Here is a 23,683-nt window from a genome sequence, read left to right on the forward strand (position 1 = left end):
TGTAAAACACGAATTTTGGTTATGTTTACTTCATTTTAATTGATTAAATCTTTTCCCGTATAAAGTTCAATAAATTTCTTCGTTATAAGTTAAATAAACTTCAATTCCGACAACATGTGATTCACTGACGTCACAGTCTGCCGATTCATTGACGTCACAGTCTGCCAATTCCCCGCGAATATTCAAATGTCGTAATTTGACCTGTTACATCATCAGTTATATTATTATCTACCACTTACCCACGTTCGCACACAGTTTTGAAAATGAGAAGACTGTAATATAATGCGATATTTTAATGTAATGTAATTATATATATATATATATATATATATATATATATATATATATATATATATATATATATATATATATATATATAAGGCTATTGCCATTTATACAATTTAATGTATATATATATATATATATAAACCAGGAAAATAAATACATATGTAGGTTTCAGAAATCGGATTAGATCAAAAAGCGCCCACGTCCCATCTACTATATTTCTGGTGCTGTAACCGATTTTGATTTTTTTTTACCTCAACAAGAAAATACGTACACGTAAATTTAAAAAGACTACTTTCACCGCTTATTTTCTGCTTCTGGTATAAGGGTAGAGTAAAAATTCATTGAAAACTACCCGTGTCTCCGCACGCATTTTCCTGTTGAAAACTCGGACAATATATTCATGTATTCTTCATCTATGACACAATAAACACTCCTGAGATAATCGATAGTCAATCAAAGCTATTCCAATCTCCTGATCCATTTTAGATTTAAGTTTTAAGAACTATTAAACTATTGTTATTTTTTTATCCTTTCGGAGCACGACTTCAGTCATAAAATGAAACAGCTTTTATAAGATTCGTATTCCCTCCAACATTCTATGATAATTTATTCAAGTGCTCCGACGATTTCAGTAACAATAAGAGTTAGCCTTTTTATCCCATTGTCGAAAGTGTATCGTCCAACTAAAAATTTGCTGCGGTCAATATGAGTCTGTTTTGGTCGTTTAAATTCACCCCCGGTCTAATCTATTTACAGTTCCACAATTGGTTTATGCTATTGCACTAACCAAAACAATGGTCTCATATGTTGGTTTCGGAGTGTATAAATACCATTTCCATGGCATTAGATGGATTATTGATTATTGGCGCAAACAAAATTTAAAATTAGATAATAACTTCGTCTCTGCAATCTGCATTACACTACTGATCAAGCAGTTTACAGTAATTTAATAGATTCTAAATTTTAATGTAAACAAATGTTTCTGCCTCTTTGATAAACTTCAGCTTAAGAGCTGAAAGTATCAGTTCACTTTGTATTACGTGTCGTAGCGCAATCTGCCGGATCCAATATAAAACACTCTAACATCAACAACAATTTATAAATACAAAATTAATAAAATAAACTATTTAAATCGGACCAAATCATGAAATTAAACCATTCTCGAATCCCCTTCAACACACACACAAAATGTCATCAAAATCGGTCCATTGGTTTAGTGTTTGTGTTCGTGTGTTCACATACGCACGAACACAAGAAATATATTATATAAAGTTATAAAGTATATAATATTTATTATAACCGGTTCGAGTCCCGGCGGAGCAAGTACTTTTTGCGATTCAATGTTTATTGAAATTAAGTAAGGCTATTGCCACTTATATAAATTTAATGAGTGTATATATATATATATATATATAATATATATATATATTTATTTATTTATTATATATACAGGGTGTACATAAAGTCCTGCACAGGTATAATATTTTCTGAACGATAACAGATAAATCAACAAGATTTGGTACATCAACACTACACCTAAAAATCTACTTTTTGAAGGAACTATCAGTTTTCTGTAATATCATGGGGACGTCCCGCAAGGAGTCAGAAGGAAATCTTAAATAGAAGCATAGGTCAATATGCACATCATTTTAAAGGGCTTATCTAGCAGAGTTTAATGCCGCAAACCGCACTCAAAAAGATTGATCTACAAAATGGCGGCTGTTCAAAGGTTTTACTTCGTTACATTTTATTAGTAGGCTAGCCATAACCCCAGTAAAGCAACATACGACGACGATATATATATATATATATATATATATATATATATATTATATAAAAATGAAACTGTTCGTGTGTAACAGCATCACTCACAAACGGCTGGACGGATTCGCCTAATTTTTTTTTAAATTTGTTCGTCTTGATCTGTAGAAGGTTATAGGATACTTTTTATCCCTTTCCCGATTCAGGATTCCGCCCCACTGGTTACAGAAATACCCGTAAGAAATGCATTGCAGCAAACATATGTTATTAAGTGAAAGAGTCTTTTCAAATTTTTAATCAGCTGTTCTTTTTAAACATATATAATGCGACAAAAATATATTTATATATAATTTAATTACTACACTTATAGTTTTAAAGCATAGAGTAAGCTTAAGAGAAACGACAAATTTTGTTTAAACTGTTTCTGCAATCACTGTTAAACATAGACTTTACTATCCAGATAATACAATTCAAATTTGACGTAAAAATTCACCTTTAACTGCAATATTTATTTAATATAAACCATGCTCATGCTTGATCAGAAGAGCAATGCAGATATCATAATTACTATCTTACGTTGGCTACAAATATAAAGAATGTTATAAAATCAACCTTAGTTGTTTTTTTTTGACAGAAGTATCAGGAATGTGGTACATACCTTCATAATGCGCCCAAGAAGCTCACGAAGGAACGACTATCAATTATCTCAGCAATGTTTAGAATGTGATAGAAAATGAATAAGTGAATATAGTGTACTGTTTTCAACGGGAAATTGCGTGCGAAGCCGCGGGAAACTTATTGAAATGCGCAGCGAAGCGCGCCGGGTCCGCTAGTATCTATATATATAAAAATGAAACTGTTCGTGTGTAACAGCATCACTCACAAACGGCTGGACGGATTCACCTAATTTTTTTTTTAATTTGTTCGTCTTGATCTGTAGAAGGTTATAGGATACTTTTTATCCCTTTCCCGATTCAGGATTCCGCCCCACTGGTTACAGAAATACCCGTAAGAAATGCATTGCAGCAAACATATGTTATTAAGTGAAAGAGTCTTTTCAAATTTTTAATCAGCTGTTCTTTGTAAACATATATAATTTTTTTTTTTTTTTTGACTTTAATTTATTTACAATCTGTTTATATACAACAAACAATAAGTAAATTTGATGATAAATCTACACATATATAATGCGACAAAAATATATTTATATATAAATTTCTTTACACTTATAGTTTTAAAGCATAGAGTAAGCTTAAGAGAAACGACAAATTTTGTTTAAACTGTTTCTGCAATCATAATATATAAAAATGAATGTTTGTGTGTTTGTCCTTTATAGACTCAGAAACTATTGGACCGATCACTATGAAAATTTGTATTTTTCTATGTAGAAGGTTTATACGCAATGCCCATTGATGTAACTAACCACCAGGCTGTACTGCAAGATATAAAAGTTATCAAAGCGCCTGCACATTATAAACTGCAATTACAACACAGTAGTTACGTATATTAAAATATCCAAACACTATTTGAAGGCAAAGAAATATACGGGCAAAGCTTAAGAGACGCGTGCGAAGCCGCGGGAAACAGCTAGTATATATATATATATATATATATATATATATATATATATATATATATATATATATATACAGCTATAGGTAGTGTCCTGAATAACATCAACGTCCTACCAAAAACGACGAAAGATAGAATTAGGAAATATGGTACATACCTTCATATTGCGTTCTAGAGGCTCACGAAGGAATGACGATGATTATCTCAGGAGTGCTTAGAATGTGATAAAAAAAGAATACGTGGATATAGTATCCTGATTTTCAACAGGAAATTGCGTGCGAAGCCGCCGGGAACTTCTAGTATGTATAGGTATAAAAGAAAACAAAACACGGTTCTTCAACTTGAAATGCATAATATTTCGTCACTTTTCAGTGGCATTATCCAAAGCTTGTATAAAATAAAATATAAACAAATATAAGAATGAAGGTTATAAAAACATTGCAAACAACAAAAACATATGGTATCGAAACAAGTAAAATAAAACATCTAACCTTTCCTGAATACAGAGATAGATAAAATGTTTGAATAATTAATTTAAATTAAGTTTAGGGTAACTGTGTCTCAAATTTAATTCAACTGGTGATTTTTATTGAAAAGCTATTATGTTTGCTTGTTTATATCTTCTCAGCAATAATTTTGTGTAATACTTCTTTATTTTCATAATTTTGAAACTTCTTGATGCCAATTAGAGATAAACAATTTTCAAAGTGTGCAGAGACACGGGTCTACGTAAATTTTGATGTCGAACATCGGCACGATGACTGTTCATCCTCAGCCTAAGTGATGTAGATGTTTCTCCAATTTAGTCTTTAGGGCAATGTTGACAGGATAATAATTATCCATTGCCCTAGTCTATAAATTATTTATAGACTACATTTGCGCTTTACATAATGATGTCTTGTGCAGTAGGGAGACTTGTTTATTTTCCAAATATTACAGCTTTTTTACAACAAAGCGTCTAGATAAGGTCTATACAAAATCGATATATGTTTCTCTGAGTACATACAACACCCAAATGACGTACTGTAAACATGTCACACCCCAACTGTTTATATTTGAGCTAGATTACATATTTCCTAATTTCCTACAAAAATGCCTGTAATTTCCCGTGACATTCCTATTTTTCCTGTCTTCAATTTTTGTCTTTCTTGTCTCAAAGGACTATGAATTAAAAATTACAAATATTATCCCAACGAAAATCGATTGCTCCACTTAGGAAAGTTCACGATAAAAACTATTTTGTTTGTTATTAGCCTATAACTTCTTGATATTATATTTGAAGCAATGTTGCTCTCCTTGATCGTCAAAGATGAAAGGTACACCGTTAGTCACTCATTCCAACAGCCGGATTGATCTGTACGACGCGGCCAGCCTGGTGCTATTATAGCACAAAAGAACGGGTGTCGGCCAGTGTTTAAGTAAATGACCGAGTGACAAGCGACTAACGCGTGTTACAGTCGTTAGTGCTAATTTTAACTCACTTTTCTACAAATATTCCTTTCAAGAGAAATGTTTTAGGGGTTAAACAATTATGAACATAGTGAAACTAACTCATTTAAACAGAATTTGTAAATCATACATCCTGCCACACCATACGGCGCAACTTTATTGTCATTCGATTGAAACTTTCTCGTCATGATCGCTTTCTTGTGCCGAAGCTTGATTCTCGCATTCAATATTTAGCATTATACGGCGCAACTTTATTGTCATTCGATTGAAACTTCTTGTCATGATCGCTTTCTTGTGCCGAAGCTTGATTCTCGCAATCAGTATTTAGCATTATACAACGCAACTTTATTGTCATTCGGTTGAAACTTTCTCATCATGATCGCTTTCTTGTGCCGAAGCTTGATTCTCGCATTCAATATTTAGCATTATACAACGCAACTTTATTGTCATTCGATTGAAACTTCTTGTCATGATCGCTTTCTTGTGCCGAAGCTTGATTCTCGCATTCAATATTTAGCATTATACAACGCAACTTTATGGTCATTCGATTGAAACTTCTTGTCATGATCGCTTTCTTGTGCCGAAGCTTGATTCTCGCATTCAGTATTTAGCATTATACAACGCAACTTTATTGTCATTCGGTTGAAACTTTCTCATCATGATCGCTTTCTTGTGCCGAAGCTTGATTCTCGCATTCAATATTTAGCATTATACGACGCAACTTTATTGTCATTCGGTTGAAACTTTCTCGTTATGATCGCTTTCTTGTGCCGAAGCTTGATTCTCGCATTCAATATTTAGCATTATACGACGCAACTTTATTGTCATTCGGTTGAAACTTTCTCGTCATGAACGCTTTCTTGTGCCGAAGCTTGATTCTCGCATTCAGTATTTAGCATTATACAACGCAACTTATTGTCATTCGGTTGAAACTTTCTCATCATGATCGCTTTCTTGTGCCGAAGCTTGATTCTCGCATTCAATATTTAGCATTATACAACGCAACTTTATTGTCATTCGACTGAAACTTCTTGTCATGATCGCTTTCTTGTGCCGAAGCTTGATTCTAGCATTCATATTTAGCATTATACAACGCAACTTTATTGTCATTCGACTGAAACTTCTTGTCATGATCGCTTTCTTGTGCCGAAGCTTGATTCTCGCATTCAATATTTAGCATTATACAACGCAACTTTATTGTCATTCGATTAAACTTCTTGTCATGATCGCTTTCTTGTGCCGAAGCTTGATTCTCGCATTCAATATTTAGCATTATACAACGCAACTTTATTGTCATTCGGTTGAAACTTTCTCGTCATGAACGCTTTCTTGTGCCGAAGCTTGATTCTCGCATTCAATATTTAGCATTATACGACGCAACTTTATTGTCATTCGGTTGAAACTTTCTCGTCATGATCGCTTTCTTGTGCCGAAGCTTGATTCTCGCATTCAATATTTAGCATTATACAACGCAACTTTATTGTCATTCGATTGAAACTTCTTGTCATGATCGCTTTTCTTGTGCCGAAGCTTGATTCTCGCATTCAGTATTTAGCATTATACAACGCAACTTTCTTTAGCTTCGGTCATGATCTTTCTTGCGATGCCGAAGCTTGATTCTCGCATTCAATATTTAGCATTATACGACGCAACTTTATTGTCATTCGATTGAAACTTCTTGTCATGATCGCTTTCTTGTGCCGAAGCTTGATTCTCGCATTCAATATTTAGCATTATACGACGCAACTTTATTGTCATTCGGTTGAAACTTTCTCGTCATGATCGCTTTCTTGTGCCGAAGCTTGATTCTCGCATTCAATATTTAGCATTATACGGCGCAACTTTATTGTCATTCGATTGAAACTTTCTCGTTATGATCGCTTTCTTGTGCCGAAGCTTGATTCTCGCATTCAATATTTAGCATTATACGGCGCAACTTTATTGTCATTCGATTGAAACTTCTTGTCATGATCGCTTTCTTGTGCCGAAGCTTGATTCTCGCATTCAATATTTAGCATTATACGACGCAACTTTATTGTCATTCGGTTGAAACTTTCTCATCATGATCGCTTTCTTGTGCCGAAGCTTGATTCTCGCATTCAATATTTAGCATTATACAACGCAACTTTATTGTCATTCGACTGAAACTTCTTGTCATGATCGCTTTCTTGTGCCGAAGCTTGATTCTCGCATTCAGTATTTAGCATTATACAAACGCCAACTTTATTGTCATTCGATTGAAACTTCTTGTCATGATCGCTTTCTTGTGCCGAAGCTTGATTCTCGCATTCAATTATTTAGCATTATACAACGCAACTTTATTGTCATTCGGTTGAAACTTTCTCATCATGATCGCTTTCTTGTGCCGAAGCTTGATTCTCGCATTCAATATTTAGCATTATACAACGCAACTTTATTGTCATTCGATTGAAACTTCTTGTCATGATCGCTTTCTTGTGCCGAAGCTTGATTCTCGCATTCAAGTATTTAGCATTAGACGACGCAACTTTATTGTCATTCGGTTGAAAACTTTCTCATCATGATCGCTTTCTTGTGCCGAAGCTTGAATTCTCGCATTCAATATTTAGCATTATACAACGCAACTTTATTGTCATTCGATTGAAACTTCTTGTCATGATCGCTTTCTTGTGCCGAAGCTTGATTCTCGCATTCAATATTTAGCATTATACAACGCAACTTTATTGTCATTCCGGTTGAAACTTTCATGATCGTCGAATTTATTTCATTCAGATTCTCACATGTCATGATATTTAGATATGCGCAACTTTCTTCATATCATGATGAATTCTTGTTATTGTCCGAAGCTTGATTCTGCAATCAATATTTAGCATTATACGACGCAACTTTATTGTCATTCGATTGAAACTTTCTCGTCATGATCGCTTTCTTGTGCCGAAGCTTGATTCTCGCATTCAATATTTAGCATTATACGGCGCAACTTTATTGTCATTCGATTGAAACTTCTTGTCATGATCGCTTTCTTGTGCCGAAGCTTGATTCTCGCATTCAATATTTAGCATTATACGACGCAACTTTATTGTCATTCGGTTGAAACTTTCTCATCATGATCGCTTTCTTGTGCCGAAGCTTGATTCTCGCATTCAATATTTAGCATTATACAACGCAACTTTATTGTCATTCGACTGAAACTTCTCGTCATGATCGCTTTCTTGTGCCGAAGCTTGATTCTCGCATTCAATATTTAGCATTATACGACGCAACTTTATTGTCATTCGTTTGAAACTTTCTTGTCATGATCGCTTGTTTAAGCATTGATGCAACTTTATTGTCATTCTTATCGCGTCTGTACTTGTTTCATGATCGCTTTCTTGTGCCGAAGCTTGATTCTCGCATTCAATATTTAGCATTATACAACGCAACTTTATTGTCATTCGGTTGAAACTTTCTCATCATGATCGCTTTCTTGTGCCGAAGCTTGATTCTCGCATTCAATATTTAGCATTATACAACGCAACTTTATTGTCATTCGACTGAAACTTCTTGTCATGATCGCTTTCTTGTGCCGAAGCTTGATTCTCGCATTCAGTATTTAGCATTATACAACGCAACTTTATTGTCATTCGACTGAAACTTCTTGTCATGATCGCTTTCTTGTGCCGAAGCTTGATTCTCGCATTCAGTATTTAGCATTATACAACGCAACTTTATTGTCATTCGGTTGAAACTTTCTCATCATGATCGCTTTCTTGTGCCGAAGCTTGATTCTCGCATTCAATATTTAGCATTATACAACGCAACTTTATTGTCATTCGACTGAAACTTCTTGTCATGATCGCTTTCTTGTGCCGAAGCTTGATTCTCGCATTCAGTATTTAGCATTATACAACGCAACTTTATTGTCATTCGGTTGAAACTTTCTCATCATGATCGCTTTCTTGTGCCGAAGCTTGATTCTCGCATTCAATATTTAGCATTATACGACGCAACTTTATTGTCATTCGATTGAAACTTCTTGTCATGATCGCTTTCTTGTGCCGAAGCTTGATTCTCGCATTCAATATTTAGCATTATACGACGCAACTTTATTGTCATTCGTTTGAAACTTTCTCGTCATGATCGCTTTCTTGTGCCAAAGCTTGATTCTCGCATTCAATGTTTAGCATTATACGACGCAACTTTATTGTCATTCGGTTGAAACTTTCTCGTCATGAACGCTTTCTCGTGCCGAACCTTGATTCTCGCGTTCCATATTTGATTGGCTTGCGTCGTTAAAATAAATGAACTGATGTGATGCTTCCTGAACATTAAAAAGCTAATTGAATATTATTTCTTCTTACAGTAAAAAGCAAACAACAAAGACTTCGACTATAGTGGAAAAAGGTAATGAATGTCTTGTTTTACTAGGTGAAGTTAGGGCTAAGAATTTCCGTCTAAACACTTAACCTGAGGACCATAGGCTTAGAGGAGACTTCCGAACCGCCACCAATGGCCGGGCAGGATCACTCAGCGGTCACCCTCCACTAGACTCGGTTCTCGCGATAACCGCCGTATCTGACACACTGAGCCATCGCTTCAGATAAATACGAGTACGGTATAGTAGTTAATAACCCTAACGATTGGATTAAAATGAAAATGACACATTGTGGATTTTAACTGCTCTGCGCTATTGTCTGTGATGTCAAAGGCTGTGTTATAATATTAATTAATATATGTTTAAACTACCTATAATTTTAATAAAATGGGATGGAACATTTAGACGGAAGTTAACAACAAGCATTCAACATTTCCAACGTACGTTTAAGTTTAGAAAATAAATTCGTAGACTAATTGACCACATTTTTTTAAAGCGTGTTGAAGACCTGTTATAGCCTACTCAGCTACTCTACAACAGAAAAACACATACAACACAAAAGTCTGGATATTTTAAAAATAAAATAACATAAAAATCAGCAGATTTTTAAGTAACATTAGCCGTCAAGACTTGTTATTTATTAAAGATAACGTTTAATTCCATGATAATAATTATGAATGATCTTGTTGGATTTAGCAATAAAATATAAAATATGTGTGCGTAATACCTCAAATAGAGTACTACCTCCTGTAGAGGAAATCTCCATACAACCATTATGTAACTGATTATTGATAATTGGTGCTAAAGTATAGAATAATTTTATTAATTATACAGTTTTGACAGAAGCTACTGAAACGCTGCCACAGCAATTAACTTGACGTCCTTATCTTAAATTGTGCAGCTCTGCAGTTGTCTGCATATTTTCCAAAACACTATGTACGAGTACGTGCTAGGTCCCGATCTCTATTGTCACTTGATTCGTCGTCTTACGAATGGCAAGCTTAGATCCCTTAAAGTCAAGAAGACATTAAAGTTCAAAGCATAAACAAGATTCTACAGCTGTTGTTTTCGCATTTTCAACTGTTTTGTGATGAGTGTATAGTAAAATTTCAATGAGAAACCACTGGAAGGTTACTGTTTAAGCCCAAAATAAATGTACACAAAGCTACGCTATTTTAAGAAAAGAACTGTTATCAATACGTGTTCTGATAACAACATATAATCTAGTATGAACCAAAATAACTACATTCGAACTGAAATATCAATATTTTTGGTGGTAAAACAGATATGAAGCGGTATAAAGCCTTTGAGGGTTGACAGATACCTATTTAAGAACGTGTTCAATGACTACGAAACATAGTAAATAAGTAGGCTACTACACGAAAATGGTTTATCTTGTCTCAGAATGAGAATAAATTATTAATTCTTAAATTAAAAGTGTCATCCCAAAGTTATAATTTCATCAGTTGAAATCCGCAACGCTTTATCGACTTTAAAACGTGAAAGATGTAATCTTGTACATATTTGATTGTCTGCATCCATACACACACTTTATCATATTATTTGAATACGAAAATATTTATAGTTTGCTTAGGTGGATGCCGGATATACTTTATTCTGTACATCTTTTATAAACCGAACAAATTGTTTTAAATATTTCCCACTGAAAGTTTAAATACGGAGTTTTTGGAACATTAGGAACTTATACTTAATTTTAGCATAAAATTAGAAATTATTTTAGAGAATTCCATATAAGATGTGGAATTTCGATCTATGAAGAATATAAAGCCAGGTCGATTGACGGTAGACGTAAAATTCATCTGATCTTTTCTAGCTAGGATCTTACGTCACCTGTGAATTTAGGATTTCAGCTCGCATTCTGATTTAGCCATGGCCAGTCGAAATATACACACGGTATCATTTGTACGTAGCAGTAAAATATGTGTTAAAACGGCTGTGAAATAGAATTTAAGGGCAAGAAAAGTAGAATATTTTATATTACAAACCTACATGTAAACTTCCAAAGTAGAGTAAATCTAGTCACTAATGATACATGCAAGTAGCCACCGAAAGAGGTAAAATGCTACGGTAACTTGCTTCTCTCGTGTATATACAAGCACAGAGTCGGCCAAGCTACAGAACAAGTCATGCACTAACACCTTATCACTACCCCATAGCACCAACTACTGTTGACAACTCACCGGCGCCGGAAAGGTTAAATTCTTCGGTGGGCTTGTGAGGCGGCCCGGATTGTCCTACAAAATTGAAATTCACATGCTCAGATCTGGTTTGGAAATATTTCAAAACAATAGGTACAAAAATAACAACTAAAAATATAAAAATAGTGCAAATTAAAACTTTTACTTTTGCTCTTCATTATTAAAAAATCTCTCGTAAGCAAACAAATAAGTTCTAAATTACATTCGACACAACCAGAAAACTACTAGGACTTTCGGAAGTATCAAATTTTAATTTAGTAAAATAAAAAGTTGAGAATATAACTTATATCTGAAAGAAGCAAGTCCTGCATTTTAACTCCAAAAATCCTAAGGCCTTACATTGTATCCGTAATTTACAAACTTTTACTTGGAATCTATATACTGGCTGAATAAACCGAATGATATGAGAGTATAAGTAGAATGGTTATGCATTCAACTGCCAAACATTATGAAATCGAGAGCGTAAGTCTTATGACTCCCAACGATGATGGAACTTTGTAGGTGCGTAGATACTGTTATCCATAACTAAACTGCAGGCGAATGTGAATAGACGATATCCTCACACGGTTTGTGTTTGCCGTAACAGACATACTGCTCGCTTACAATGCTCCAATGCTTCCTCTCCTGCAGTCGCACGTCTACGTTTGATAATAAACATTTACTTCATCTGATCTGATCTAGTAGACAAGGAAATTGCGATCGCTCGTTTACAAAAACTTACTTACTTTCAACTAGGGAGCTAAGTAAATATACTGTTTTAGAATCACGGCTAAAACATATAATATTTTTGAATTATTAAGGTTACAACAAAAATCAGTGTAATTTTAAAGTGTAGGAAAAGTTTTTTTAACGGGAGAAGTTGCCTGTGACAAACGAGAGAATCGCCGGCCTTGCGCCAACATTGTGAAGTTTCACTTCTCAGACTAAGAGTTACACTTCTCTTCCACAAATAATAGTTTTATGTATTTATGTTTCCTGTGACAAACGAGAGAATCGCCGGCCTTGCGCCAACATTGTGAAGTTTTACTTGTCAGACTAAGAGTTACACTTCTCTTCCACAAATAATAGTTTTATGTATTTATGTTTCCTGTGACAAACGAGAGAATCGCCGGCCTTGCGCCAACATTGTGAAGTTTCACTTCTCAGACTAAGAGTTACACTTCTCTTCCACAAATAATAGTTTTATGTATTTATGTTTCCTGTGACAAACGAGAGAATCGCCGGCCTTGCGCCAACATTGTGAAGTTTTACTTGTCAGACTAAGAGTTACACTTCTCTTCCACAAATAATAGTTTTATGTATTTATGTTTCCTGTGACAAACGAGAGAATCGCCGGCCTTGCGCCAACATTGTGAAGTTTCACTTCTCAGACTAAGAGTTACACTTCTCTTCCACAAATAATAGTTTTATGTATTTATGTTTCCTGTGACAAACGAGAGAATCGCCGGCCTTGCGCCAACATTGTGAAGTTTTACTTGTCAGACTAAGAGTTACACTTCTCTTCCACAAATAATAGTTTTATGTATTTATGTTTCCTGTGACAAACGAGAGAATCGCCGGCCTTGCGCCAACATTGTGAAGTTTCACTTCTCAGACTAAGAGTTACACTTCTCTTCCACAAATAATAGTTTTATGTATTTATGTTTCCTGTGACAAACGAGAGAATCGCCGGCCTTGCGCCAACATTGTGAAGTTTCACTTCTCAGACTAAGAGTTACACTTCTCTTCCACAAATAATAGTTTTATGTATTTATGTTTCCTGTGACAAACGAGAGAATCGCCGGCCTTGCGCCAACATTGTGAAGTTTCACTTCTCAGACTAAGAGTTACACTTCTCTTCCACAAATAATAGTTTTATGTATTTATGTTTCCTGTGACAAACGAGAGAATCGCCGGCCTTGCGCCAACATTGTGAAGTTTTACTTGTCAGACTAAGAGTTACACTTCTCTTCCACAAATAATAGTTTTATGTATTTATGTTTCCTGTGACAAACGAGAGAATCGCCGGCCTTGCGCCAACATTGTGAAGTTTTACTTGTCAGACTAAGAGTTACACTTCTCTTCCAGAAATAAGAGTTTTGTGTATTTATGTTTCATGTGACAAACGAGAGAATCGCCGGCCTTGCGCCAACATTGTGAGTTTTACTTGTCAGACTAAGAGTTACACTTCTCTTCCACAAATAATAGTTTTATGTATTTATGTTTCATGTGACAAACGAGAGAATCGCCGGCCTTGCGCCAACATTGTGAAGTTTACTTGTCAGACTAAGAGTTACACTTCTCTTCCACAAATAAGAGTTTTGTGTATTTATGTTTCATGTGACAAACGAGAGAATCGCCGGCCTTGCGCCAACATTGTGGAGTTTTACTTGTCAGACTAAGAGTTACACTTCTCTTCCAGAAATAAGAGTTTTGTGTATTTATGTTTCATGTGACAAACGAGAGAATCGCCGGCCTTGCGCCAAAATTGTGACGTTTCACTTCTCAGACTAAGAGCTACACTTCTCTTCCAGAAATAATAGTTTTATCGATTAAAATGTTAATCCAACCTATTAAGATTGCTTGGTTGTTTATCAAAATAACTTTTTTAAATTGCAATCTCCACCCATCTTGTAAACATTTATTATTAAACTTCATTTATTAACGCAAATTTCTCTACAAAATATAGCATTAAAATAAAAAATGGCACTCAAATAATTTTTAGAAATAATGTATGATTAGGCACATAAAAATTAATTCTCTACAATCGAATATGAATGATTTGGAATTAAACCGAATATGATTGTTCACATTAAGTAGACTATAAGATCGATTTAAGAATATTCAAGTAATAGAGTTTAACTAAATAACGTTGTGACTCGGTCCAAACAGGCATGGTGGCAATTAGACGATCAATTTGAACGGTTATAACGTCCTTTCGCTCCAAATATTTTCGAGTAAACGTCATTCAGCGACAAAAACTGTTATTCGACTAAACATCGTTATCTGGAAGAAATGGAAACATCAATCGCGTTAACGAGACTTTGAGTGATAATTAACCGAGTTTAATGATTTATATGATTCAATTAATCAATGTGTTATTCTACTCGTATGTTGACAGTAGGCCTATTATTGACGATAGAAGGTTTGAAAAGAGAGTAGGTTTTTGTTTTCTCCTGTCGGCTCTAAGCAAATTTTGGGTTTGTCTGACCTATTTTCTTTCTCTTATTTTTATAATTCTTTAACAATCGAATCATTATTTTATCATACGAGGAAGACGGTAGATTTTAATCTTTGAAACGTCGTGGTAGAAATGTTGTAACATATAGGCCTAACTATGACAGATGTGTTGGTGGCTTCCGAAGTAAAATCACAAAGCCTAACTTGCGTAATGTGATGAATAGTCACTTACAAGAATGGTCGGGTCGGACCCTCATGGACTCTGTTCACTATATGATTTTAGTGTTAGCTAGCCAAGTCCACAAGTTTGCCATGTATTTACGGGTGGGACGCGGTGGGTGGTCCGCGCTCAACAGCGGCTAGGGACTTCTTGTGAACTCTTTTAGTGGTCCGTGATTAATGACGGTTTCTTACCGTTTCTGTTATTGCCACTCTTTCTCTGTTTCAAATTAGCGATGTCAATCTACACCTGGAGTTAGAGATAGGCTACGAGTCGTTTAGGCAAATAACAGTTATTAGACAGAGTTGATTAGAGTGATTGTTTTGCTTTACATCGTATTTGTAAATTACGATGAATGTGGTGTGGTATTTTGTCGATATTAATGAATTTACGGTCACAGTTTTCAACGTAAACTAGCTGCTATATAGCCTACATATTTGAATCTGAATTTGCACTTCTCCTCTGGCCATGAAGTGGATTAAAACATATGAATTGCCAAAAGGCTACTGTTTCTTCCTTTTTATATTTTATGAATGACTAAAAAAATTGTCATCAGTGTCTGTTTTCTTATTGACGTGTGCTCATCTTGGTTCGGAAGCCACAAATTAGTACAGTTAGTTAAACAATTAGTAGTAGTTTACATCATTACAAATTTATATTAACAGATCCTATATTTAGCAGCAATTGTGTACGTATCTCATTTTTATTTGTTTTAATATGTAACAACACAAACTTTTCCAAACCACTCTGTGATTTCCAAAAGGAAAAACAAACAGAAAAGTCTTATATGTTAACACATTCTTTCTAAAACTGTGTATCGTGGGGTACTTCCAGAAGTAAACAAATAGTGTTACTTAAATTAATTGTAATAAGTAGGCTTATTCTCCTTTCATGGCAGTAGAACCTAGAAAATCATAGTGTAAACAAGTCATTATTGTATTAGGTTCAACATTTTAACACTGAAAACCATATTTTGCTAACCGTATAGTATAATCCAACGTATAAGTTAAAATGTCTACTAAATCACTGTTAGAACTATTCTGTGTATGCCTAGACCTACGGTACAATTGCGCGTCAGCTCGAGTCTGTCCGGCACACACCGGTGCGGTACGGTGCGGTACCAGGTCTCTAGGCAAATTATATTGCTCAATTTTCAACGGAAAAAGAGGATTAGTGTTATAAAGAAATGAAAATTATACAAATCAAACTCAGATTTCTTTGCTCAAAATATGTTGTTTTCAATTTTGATTTATATTCTAAGCTATTCTAAGATAAGCTCTATGATAATGATTAAATTTGATGTTTTGATTTGCATATTAGAAGCATTACCCTAGTAAGATAACTTATATCATTATTAGATACTTATCATATTTAACAGTTTTAACTGCAAATTTGAGAATTTTATTGCCTAATTACTTATACTGGAATCATAAATATTTATAGTTTGAAACATATTTGAATGTAATAGATTTAATATTGTTACATCACTTTTATTAGTCTAATTTTATTCAACTGTGAAAAACTCAACAAAGATAAAATTGTTTAGAATTGAGATTTTAGGAATAATTACATTTGCTAAAAATTTCTATTTTCGTTAACAAGTTACTTAATGATGAATGGAGTAGATGTACTAGTAACTAGAATTTGTAATTGTTAATTTTTAAATATGTTTTACAACCATTGCCGTGAGTCTTTCTGTAATTTAAAATAATTAACTTGCTTCTGAAAAATACATGGATTTTATAATACATTTAAAATGCTTGGTTCGTTATAACCAATAGAACAAAAATTAAATTTAGCCTAAGTTAAAGTTTACAAAGTAACACACTTCAGCTTATACCTCAAATTATACTTTTACTGAGGATGGTGACAAATAGACGTCTTTGTTCAAACATTGTTTTTATTATTTATGTTTATAATTTTATTATATTATTTACATTTTGTTTTTTTTTTTGCTATAGCATAATCAATTGTTATTTATGCGTCGGCTGTTTTCTCCGGTAATATTTTGGTTATCATGTAAGTTTGTATTTATACGGTTGTTGTTAGAGGTTTAGTCTATTATTTATCATTTAATTTATGTTGTTATTAGAGTTACATATTTGTGTCTTTCTTTATTGAATAGACAAATGTATGTTGTTGTTTGAAGTCTAACCTTTAGTTGTGTTTGCTGATATTAGAGCCGTAGCCTTATTGTTATTTTACAACTAGAACTACTACCAACAACTTGTTATTAATATTTTAACATTTTCATGCTGGCATAATATAGCGTTATCAGTTATATTTCATGATTATGTAAAACTTATGTTATCATATATTCATCTATGTTTCATATTGTCACAATCAGCTGAACCATGTAAGGTATTGTTGTGTAAAACGGTGTATTGCCGTGTACATCAATAGGCTAAATAAATGAATAAAACAAAAGTAAACCATTTTTTTTTTACTTTTTACATAAACATTTTGAAAAAAAAGGTAATTTTGATACGAGGAAATATTGGAAATTAGGTACTTGGGAAAGTATCGAAAAGAAATTAGATTTTTTGCCTACCTTTTCCGGCTTAAATGATAAATAAATAAATCAATCAAAATTAATAACTTGTGATTTAGAGGAATATTTAATAACTATACCTATGTCAACTATAACTATTAAACGGTAAATTTAAATTTTTCTAGCCCAAATTTCGTGCTTTGAAATGTTATAAGAGCCATAGCTAATAGTCTATAAGTCTAATAATTAAAATATTTTCAAAATGAAAACTAGCTTTAAAGAAGAGAAATTGTGAATTACACGGATTTAGTATCTTAATAAATAAAAATATAGTGTTGTTATTTATGTTTATTGCATTTTTAACTAATATAAAGACGGCAAATTTACAACTCTTGGCAATAAATCGGGTTCTAATGCCTGAAATTGGTTAAAAACACGAGTTTTGTTACTAGATGTATTTTTATATTAAAACTGATTACAAGTTCAGTAGCGCGAAACAATAAACACCTGGCACTTGGCTATTGATTTCCTGGAACTGTACAAATTGTAGGCTACATTTGAATTATTGACGTTTCGCTGGAAAATGATGGTTTACTATTCAAGAAAAGCTCGTTTCCTCTTACTGTCACGGACTTTACGAGGGTCCCGCGCCTGAATAGCTTTACTATATGTGGACGGTCGTATGTATAGACTATATTTCACTCGAGACAACCAAATGTTTACAAAATAACAGAGTATTCATATAAACGCGCTGTCGTTTCTTTGTTTACTACTGCCCCAATTCAAGAATTAAATTTATTAAACACATTGTTTTACAATACGTATTTGTCCGGTTTAAATAAATATAAAATATTCTAAATTTAAATTAAATTTGCCTGGACAGTTTATAATGTAAACTTTCTTTTTTCGCGTTATGCCAATTGACCATAACTCACTGAATGTAATTCCGCTTCCTTTCCGTCTACGTATGCATGTGCACTCGGTACGATCATAGCTACCAGTCATAAACTAACTAATGTGTAACTAACGTTCGTAACTACTCGTGAACAATTCATCTGTCGTAGCCGACATTAATGAGTTAACTGTGACAGTGGTTTTATAGTATGGTGTTTATCAAGTTTTTGTAGTACATAGGTTCGTGGGAGCCTCGGTGAGTAAGAAATGTTAATGCTAGTCATGACCATAGACAAGTCTACAAGTGAATTATCCTTCAACTTGTTCCAGGCGTGTATTTTTATTTCTGCCGTTGGTGTGGGAGCCTCGGTGAGTAAGAAATGTTAATGCTAGTCATGACCATAGACAAGTCTACAAGTGAATTATCCTTCAACTTGTTCCAGGCGTGTATTTTTATTTCTGCCGTTGGTGTGGGAGCCTCGGTGAGTAAGAAATGTTAATGCTAGTCATGACCATAGACAAGTCTACAAGTGAATTATCCTTCAACTTGTTCCAGGCGTGTATTTTTATTTCTGCCGTTGGTGTGGGAGCCTCGGTGAGTAAGAAATGTTAATGCTAGTCATGACCATAGACAAGTCTACAAGTGAATTATCCTTCAACTTGTTCCAGGCGTGTATTTTTATTTCTGCCGTTGGTGTGGGGAACTAAAACAACCGTGATTAAATTTACATAACCAGACGGACATTTAAGAACCGTCCTTAAATATGAGGTAACTATGGAACAGACCAGCCACGGCTTAAATAGTAGGCTACTTCGTAGTTACAATGATATAGAAAAGTTAGCCTACTTGTAAACCGACCCTTATCGAGTCTCTCAGTACATCGCGCGTCTACGCCGAGACGTTTAATATTTATATTTCGTATTCACATTAAGAAAAGCAAAGTAGACAACACAACTCGTTTGTAGCATATACATTAACTTACCGGTATAGTATGCAATCGTAATCTGGTCGAGTTCTTCAGGATAGTCGGTATCCTGCACAAAGACACTGCAACACTCAGCTAGACGGGATATTTAAAATTGGCTATGAATTAGATCTGTGTTACGTTGAGGATGGGAGTTAGCTGGGATTCATTTAGAATCAAGAAAATATAGCTTTTCGTCACAGAAACCGCCCACCGGTTTATACGGGGTCGTTAAAAAGTATCTGATAGAAGGTGTCCAAAATTAAGATCCAGGAAGAAAGAGGGAGGGGGGAGGTAAATTGTAATATTTTATACCGTTGGAAACGAAGAATATCCGAGACTCATTTAGCCCAGAATCGGTACTATAGGTGAACAAAGTCGATATACTAGAGTTCGATACAGAGACAAACCAGAACTCACCTTGGAATGGATATCCGGTGAAGCAGGGGCGCATCATCCCGAAGTTAGTAACTGTCATCTTCCACGATACACGATACACTGAGAGCCACACTCGCACATTCACGGGGCCGGTGTAGCCATGCCGACACTAGTACAGCGACTGGGCAGCGCACGGGACGCGCCGCGGGGCCTGCGATAGGTGCCGAGGCCACGCCTTCTCTCTGCAGACCAATAGCGACACACCGTTCTAGCCTCCCATTGGCCGCCCCGGCCGCCCATCCACTGGGCCTACTCGGCGGCAGACATGGAGGTACACTTCTGTTTATCACGTTTTTACCGTACTTTTTTGTTCCCTCTTTCAGCGAGGTACCTTCGGCCTGCAACAGTAGCTTCGGGTTCTAATGAATGGTTTATGGCCAATAAATAGTGTACTGTATGGAGCGGGCATAATCTCTATTGTTCACATCAAGTTGTATAATTTGTTTTCAACAATATGATTTATTCCCGTGACGGAGATAAGAGACGTATTTCATCCTTTAGTAATACTTATTGCTAAATTATCAATGTAGAATTAAGATTTCTTTGTACTTACAACAATGGAAGTATTGTTTTATGTCACCGGACGGATGGTACAATCGATAATTTTTGTAAATTTACGATATTTAGCTGCGCAAGTCGTAGTTAAAGACGAATTACGGAAACTGCAGTCGAGAAAATTTACTGGATAATTGATCTCGCTTTTACGGAACTGTTTTGAGATTTGAATTTCCTAAGATAGACAGATCGTTAAATAATACCATGGGTGGATAGGATAAACTCTCTTTTTTGGCTTGTTTTGAAATATAGGCCTACCGCTGCAATATAAATTATCCAGCTGCAAATACCATCGGGAGATTCAAAGTAATAAGGTTTCGCTGTGATATTACATTTATCTGGACATCAAATTGCAGTTCTCACTTTTCAAATTTAGGCATACTATATCTTGTAATTATTATTTAATGGCCGTGGGAGATTTAAAAGTCAAACATAATCTTTACTGGCTTATTTCAGGGTTTGTGCGTGTCGAAGTATATATTTTTGTTTCAATTACATTTACGACACCACAGTTGAGTCCCTTTCCTAACTTCCCAATCAAGGAAATACAAAAACGTTTCAGAAACCTGCTTTGGCCAAAAACATATACTTCCGGCCGTTTGAATTTATACATCCGGTGAAAGATATCTCCAGTTTTTAAGCTGAGTTTGCCTTATTGTCCCATTAAGAAAGTACTATATATACCTACGAAGGAGTAAAAAGATGGTCTACGGCCTTTTTACCAACGAACTGTCTAAAAACGCCTATTCCCACCGTTCATACAGTCTAATACGGTACCACAGATAAGTTTGACTTGCCCTTATAAAGAAAATATATACATATTTTGGTTTTAAAGCCCTACTTTTGTCAAAACGTCTACTACTTACCCTTGTGATCTATTTCCGGTCTAAGATACATCAAATGCCATAATTGGGTTTGCCTTTTTATTACGACGAAGAACATAAATATAGCCTACATACGTAAGACTGAAAAGTTACTGCGGTTAAATATATCTGTTTCAGCCGTTTAAACTCACTTATTTTCTAATTTACTTATTTACAATTTCATAGTTGAGTTTGCGTTATTGCAACGATCTAGAAAATATGAACGAACACATGTAGGTTTTGGAAGATAACAATATTTTTGGTAATATATTTGATTTGGATTTTTTACCCTGATCAATAAAATATACCAATACAAAAGCTTAAAAGACTACTTTGGTCGCTTGTGTTCTTTATCCGGAATAAGGGATATAATATACAATTGTTTCAACTATGTTGATTTAGAATTTCTAAATAATCGTTTATAATAAGCTTTGCGAGATAGAAATTTTGTTCTTTTTCAGATTGTAGTCTAGAAAAGAATGAGTATTTGAGGCATATTTGTAACCATTCCCCTGATTTCCCTGAAATCACTAAAAACATCATATAGCCTACTAAGTCAAAGGAACGAACCAGTTTCTAGTAATTTACTTGCAAACATCCTCAGTTTTGTTTATTAATGTGGCATTTATAATAACATTTAAATAGTATTTCCTATACATTACATAGTCTAATTGGTAACAGGTGAAATCTGTAATAAAAATTATATAGCAACTTTGCCTTTCCAATCTGCATAGCCTACTTACTACTCATCAAGCACCGTGTACTTAATATTTTCTAAAATTTAAGCGCAAACAAATGTTTCTGTCTGTTTATTAAGCTTCAGCTAAAGGTGTTTACTGTTAGTTAAATTTGGATTGTTTTTCGTAAATATTATGATTATTATTCCAAATTCTAAAGTATTCCAGAAATCTTTTCAGATTTTCTCTCCATAAAAACCTTTATCGGACCTCCAACAGAATTAGCTAAATTGGCCCAGACGTTTTCGAGATTAGCGCTTATAAACACATTTAACGATTCATTTTTATTTATAAGATTAGAAAGATGAAACTAACAAAAAGCTAAAAAAAGTTTTTATTTATATGTTAATATCGCTAAAAACGTGTATAATTACAAGGTAAGAGTACGTCACCCACCGCATTACGCAACATGCTTAGCTAACGCCGCATATGTTTATATTTAAGGATAAAAAAGTCAAGGAACATAAATAATTAAATCCAAATTCTTATTTTTTAAATTTGATTCTTTAACTATAAATATGTATAAAAGTTTGTGTCCATCCATGTGGTAGTTACTGATGGAAATAATCTACAGACCTCCAAGCGAGCCGTTGTCTGACTTTGTGTCCATCCATGTGGTAGTTACTGATGGAAATAATCTACAGACTTCCAAGCGAGCCGTTGTCTGACTTTTTGTCCATCCATGTGGTAGTTACTGATGGAAATAATCTACAGACATCCAAGCGAGCCGTTGTCTGACTTTGTGTCCATCCATGTGGTAGTTACTGATGGAAATAATCTACAGACTTCCAAATTGAATAAGTTCCAATCATATGGCAATTTGCAGTCAGCAACGAACACATGAAGTGAACTACTTTGTTGTAAAGACAGGTTTTTGTACCACTTTGTATTCTCCAAAGCAAGCTTAAGTAGGTCGATTGAATACAATTATACGAATGAAAACATTTAGATTCATAGAGCACAATTTATCAGTAATAAGATAAAAGTTAGTCAGTTTGGCGAAGACAATAAAAGGTTTATGTTTAATAAATCAACATTAACGTGACACTGTAGCTTTGTGTTCACGAAAAGCAAACGAATACATCGGTGTATCTTTAAATTTCATTGAGCCATAAGACGGGTTACATATTATTGACGAAGCATCGACCGATTTTAATGAGACAAATTATAAATTGCCTCCAAGTCGAACATTGACAATGCCTTTTCGAAGCAAGAATGAACGGGGTCGAAATTGGCAGCATAAAGGCGGTTCGCTTAGAGCCTTTGTTCGGAGGCGTGACCTAGGCAAGTCACTGGAAGCACAATATTTGTCGTTATGTGACAATAGGCAATAAACCCGCCTGGACCCGGACCCGGGCTGTATATCCATCACCGGCCGGGTGACGGACTTGCACCCTGCAGTTAGTAGCGTACTCTCGGGTGCTGACAGCTACCGGCGAAAGTACTGCCTTCTCCGAACTGACAACACCCGACACAGCTTTCTTCGAGGGGCAAAAACCTGACTCAAATGAAAAAGTCTGTAACACTCACTGTTTCTATTTCGGCCCAGGGAGCATTTATAATCGTTCGGAACTGTTTTTGGAAAACAAAGTTCGCTTTTGGAAAGGTAAAGCAGTTTCTCTTTTCTAATATGGCTTTACTCATCCACATTAATGAGAAAAAGGAGAATAAACAAAAGAGACTGATGATTTATTATTATCTTCGTTCTTTACTACTAGTCCAGTCGTGTTACCTGATTG

At 34.7% G+C, this 23,683-nt stretch overlaps 1 protein-coding gene across 1 annotated transcript in view; it reads right to left on the reverse strand.

The window, feature by feature from the left end:
• Positions 1-19,899, reverse strand: part of LOC124363339 (protein gooseberry-like) — a 44,061-nt gene extending 24,162 nt beyond the window's left edge. The window contains exons 1-2 of the mRNA XM_046818588.1: positions 19,772-19,899; positions 11,605-11,658 (exon numbers count right to left, since the gene is read on the reverse strand). Coding sequence (XP_046674544.1) covers positions 11,605-11,658; positions 19,772-19,829 — 112 coding nt within the window. The 5' untranslated portion in view covers positions 19,830-19,899. The remainder of the gene's footprint in view (positions 1-11,604; positions 11,659-19,771) is intronic.
• Between the last annotated feature and the right edge of the window lie 3,784 nt (positions 19,900-23,683).

The sequence above is a fragment of the Homalodisca vitripennis genome, chromosome 5 (genome assembly GCF_021130785.1).
Source record: "Homalodisca vitripennis isolate AUS2020 chromosome 5, UT_GWSS_2.1, whole genome shotgun sequence".
Classification (NCBI taxonomy): Eukaryota; Metazoa; Arthropoda; class Insecta; order Hemiptera; family Cicadellidae; genus Homalodisca; species Homalodisca vitripennis.